The sequence below is a fragment of the Neolamprologus brichardi genome, chromosome 8, assembly GCF_056152115.1.
Source record: "Neolamprologus brichardi isolate AB-2024 chromosome 8, ASM5615211v1, whole genome shotgun sequence".
Taxonomy (NCBI): domain Eukaryota; kingdom Metazoa; phylum Chordata; class Actinopteri; order Cichliformes; family Cichlidae; genus Neolamprologus; species Neolamprologus brichardi.
In genome coordinates, this window is record NC_142111.1 from 11,831,059 (window position 1) to 11,835,590 (window position 4,532).

Here is a 4,532-nt window from a genome sequence, read left to right on the forward strand (position 1 = left end):
TTGTACTTCCGCGAAATTATTGCGGAGAGATAAAGACCAACTCACATGTCACATGGAGGCGGTGTCCAGCCAGCTGCAGGATGCACTGAGGGAATAAAAAGAGGGAGGGTGAGGTGAGCTGCATCTGAAAACAGGCTGAACGGAGGCACAGGTGCATTAAAGGTAAGACACTGTGCTGCTCAGGTGAAGTGGACAGAAGCAAGAATTAGGCTACAGTTAGAACCCTGCATTTGTTGCATTCTTTTCTCTATTAACTGCAGCATTTGAAATTTTAGCATTAGTTAATTTTTAGAATTGAATGGTGAAAGTTTTTATATATGTAAATTTGTCATTCCATACAGTAACATGTTAATTAATAAATTCATTCATTTATTTCTGTGTTTTACATTTTTTAAAAGTATTTTAATTTAATTTAATGTATTTTTTTTTTTAAATATGTGCGATTCTAAACAATGTGGCGTTTTGCTCTTTTCAGATGGAGTGGTTTAAAGTTGTTGCGTTTGTTGTGTGCGTCCTACCCACCGCTCACTGCGCATCGGACGCTATAGGTGTGTATTCACTTAAGAGCTTTTTGTCTACATAAGGGAATCTGAATGTCCTGTTTTAACCCCATCTTTTTTTCATCCAGTCTGGTGTTATCACCTCCCATCCTGCAGTAAGTACCCAATATCTCCATTATCTATTCCATGTTGCCCACTGGGTGACCGCTCTCCGGTGACTTTATGTGCCCTTTCTGCTTATAGATGACACAACCTGGTCAAAGGTTTCCCCCCACTATTGCAGCGGCAGTCGACAGTCACCCATTGACATCGTCTCAGCATCAGCCACACCGAACAACAAACTAACTGAATTCACTTTTGTAAAGTATGACGACACCTCCGCAATGACATCCATAGAAAATACTGGCGACACAGGTAAGCACCGGGTGTATGGCTACAAAAGTGTCATCTCGTGTTTTTTAGATAATAATAATAGTAGTAATAATTTGAAAAAGAAAAAAAAGACAACATGTCTTACTTGGATTTCAGCGCCCCTCTCTTCTATACAATTAAACTGCCTTGGACCTGAACATTTCTTCTTACTTCTTTCAGGTTATGTGCAACTTCACCATGTTTTTGTTTTTTGTTGTTCTTCCAGTCAAAGTGACCCTTAACAGAGGAGTTAAGATTTCAGGAGGGGACCTGTCCGAGCAATACGACACCCTGCAGTTTCACTTGCACTGGGGCAACGGCTCCTCTGTGCCCGGCTCAGAGCACACAGTGGATGGAAAGCGCTATCCTATGGAGGTACAGATTTTTTTAACGTTTATTTTGTACTTTTATCTTGTACATATTAAATTGTAAAATAAATAAATAAATAAAATAAACAAACAAACATCTGTATGATCTTTATGAATTTATGAATTTTCCCAGCTGCATATTGTGAACAGCAAGTCATCCTACAGTGGGAATACAAGTCTAGCCGTCAAAGACTCCACCGGACTCGCAGCTCTTGGTTTCTTCATTGAGGTAAGAGAAACAGCGCACGAGATGATTTAATGCCTGCTGTGTTATTCTGTTTTGGAATCACTGCATTGTCATTGTTGTGTGTGTGTCTGTGTGTGTGTATATGTGTGTGTGTGTGTGTGTGTTTTTGGGGTGGGTAGGTGGGGGGTGTTGTTGGTATTTTGTTTACACATGGGTATACAGATGGGTATGACAATGTAGTCAATAAACTTTTTTTGCAGGTAATGCCAGGCAACTCAACTGGCCAGCCACAGAGCTGGCGCAATTTGACCTCTTACTTGGCCAACATCACACAAAAAGGTAACATTTTTGGTAACCCCCCCCCCCCCCCCCCCCCCCCCCACACACACACACACACACACACACACACAAAAAGAACCAAAACAAAAACAAACAAACAAACAACCTCCTCTCCTGTTTCTGCCTCTAAATTCTGTAATTTATAGTTCCTAGTTCCTTCATGTTGTTTCTGTCCTCAGGCCAGAAAGTTTCCATTGCTGCCGGGTTTTCCCTGGACGACCTGCTCGTTGGTGTGAATCGCACTAAGTATTACCGCTACCTCGGATCCTTGACAACCCCCGCTTGTAATGAGGCGGTGGTCTGGACCGTTTTTAAGGAACCAATTAAAGTCAGTAAAGATCTGGTAGGTGTTATTTCATTTCTAACTTGTGTCTCCTAATTGTCATTGCTGCAAGCACCAATGCCCTGTTAGTGGTTCATGGAGTTAACTGGAAACAAAATATGTCTCATGACCAGATTGACCTCTTCAGCACCACACTGTACTTCAACGACAGTATGTCACAACTCATGACAAACGTCTACAGAAGCCTGCAGCCTGCACAGAAAGTCTGGACTCAGAGCATCAAGGCCTCTGCCTCCACAACCTGCTTCTCCCTGGGCCTGCTGCTTCTCAGTCTTACATTGGGCTGGAGTTGGAGCTAAAATAGAAAGAGGACATTGTCAACAAACATGCCTCCCTTCAGCACATGTGTTCTTTCCCTATTTAATTAAAACTGACTTTTGCTGATTTCTAATGTAGCTCTTTATGTTTCACATAATCACGAAAAGTGCAAAGAATAATTTATTAAGGTGAGGGCTACTTATCTCTGCTATTCTTGATTATGGCTACCTGCTACAAAGCTTTAACCTGTTTAAAGATTTGCGTCTGTATGCGTGCACCTCATGCTTGAACCTCAAGTTTACTTTAAGCAGTGACATGCACAAGTTTTCATTTTGCGAGGCCAAAACGGTCTGAACAATTGAGGCATGTTCCACGTCCGCATTGAGCTGCCAGAGCTACACTTGACAAAGAGATGCACCTGCACTATTTACAGTGTAATTCTGGTAGTTATGAAATCCAGCATTATAAGAATGCGTCACTATCTGATGACACGTGAAGATATGCCTTGATGTTGGCACGTGCACATAGTTTAGTTTACCAAACGGTGATTGAAGGATCAGGGGACTGTTTTGTCCTTGTTATTTTTTGTATTTATTTTAAACTATTGTAAAATTGTAAGCTCCATCGGTGCAGCCACTATTGCAGTTGAAGTGGAAAAACCCACAAAATGGAAAAAGAAAACATGCTGATTCTTTTATGAAGGGTTTGTGTGTAACTTTCCCAGAGAATAACTTATCAGTGATGCACGTTGTTTATGTCCTTAATATTGCTTGAACATGAAGAAAACTGACTTTCCTGGTCTTATTAAATGACAATTAAAATTATTCATGACTGTTTCTGCAGTTTTACTGTCTTTTTTAATTCTTGGAAGTTTCTAGAACTTTTGAAATGATACATAGCTGGGTGGAGTCCTCATCTGCATTTGCTACACTTACCTAGGGTGAGCTGTCTGAGCTTTTGAGAGCTTTCTAGTTCACAAAAAGTGCATAAACAATGTACTTTAACACAAACGTCCACAGTTTTATTCTCTGGTGGTTTAAAACTTGTGAAGATGCCAATGTTTTGTTCACACTGTTATTAACCTTACACAACCCATGCCATTTACTAACAAAAAACAGTAAACAGACCTGTTTAAACTCAATACGTTTAGAGGATTTGACTGTCTTTTGAAACATGTGTTATGGTTAACTAGTCGTATCATCAGTGATGTTGAAGAAAAGGGGAAGGCCTTTGAATTAGTGTGCACAAGGGCTAATTTGATTTTAACTAAGTGAAACATATTTCTTTGAAAAAAAAAAACTTTCAGAAAACGTTTGTGCTTGGTCTCCTACATCTTGTCCCTGTTTTCTTGTAACTGTGTGCCCAACATTCCTGTTCCTTTTTCCCACCTTCCGTCTCCAGGCTTTTACCATTTACCAGAATAGAAGTTTGATTACAGTCTACCATAGAGAGCACGCGAGTCTAAATGACTTGTATTGCTGAAAACTGTGTTAGCGATGGACCGATCCGATATTACATGTCGGTATTGGTCCGATACTGACCTAAATCACAGGATCGGATATCGGAGAGAAATAAAAAAAAATGTAATCGATCCGAAGTATCACAAAATCACCTCACAAAACGCGCTACTTGGCATAACCCAGCTCGGCGCATCGGAGCAGTATGTGTCACGTGATAGAGCGCTGAAGTCTTCCAGACCTGTCCATTTCATCTCGGCGAAAACTATCCCAGAGAAGTAAAGCAAGTGTGTAAGTTCATCCCTGAATGTTTGCCTAGTATTTCCACGTTAAGCTTAACAACTGATATATTGAGCCACAGCTGGACTGGCCATTGGAGTTCCATATTGAGGTGAAAAGGAAGCGATTTGTCCCGTACGTCAGCTAGAATTAAAAAATAGACACAAAGCTGGAGTTATTCTGTCTTTGCTGCGCAGTTGCATTTACTTCTCTCATTCACTCCCCCTCCCTCTCCTGTTATTACTTCAAAGATGAAAATGATCAATAATCAGCTGATCGGCTTTTCTGCCGCAAGTCCGTCTTTCTTGTTTGTTTATTGCCCACTTTGCGCTAGAAAGAGGAGACCAGCGGATAAACAACAGCAGCACGTTTAAGCGTGATAAGCTGTTG

The 4,532-nt window shown here is 40.8% G+C and overlaps 1 protein-coding gene across 1 annotated transcript; it reads left to right on the forward strand.

The window, feature by feature from the left end:
* The first annotated feature begins 423 nt into the window (after positions 1 to 423).
* Positions 424 to 3,225, forward strand: LOC102794476 (carbonic anhydrase 4-like). The gene is made up of 8 exons (XM_087845091.1): positions 424 to 548; positions 629 to 655; positions 744 to 914; positions 1,138 to 1,286; positions 1,413 to 1,508; positions 1,727 to 1,805; positions 1,985 to 2,148; positions 2,262 to 3,225. The coding sequence occupies exons 1-8, from the start codon at positions 476 to 478 to the stop codon at positions 2,445 to 2,447; spliced, it is 945 nt and encodes a 314-aa protein (XP_087701217.1). The 5' UTR covers positions 424 to 475; the 3' UTR covers positions 2,448 to 3,225.
* Positions 3,226 to 4,532: the final 1,307 nt, after the last annotated feature.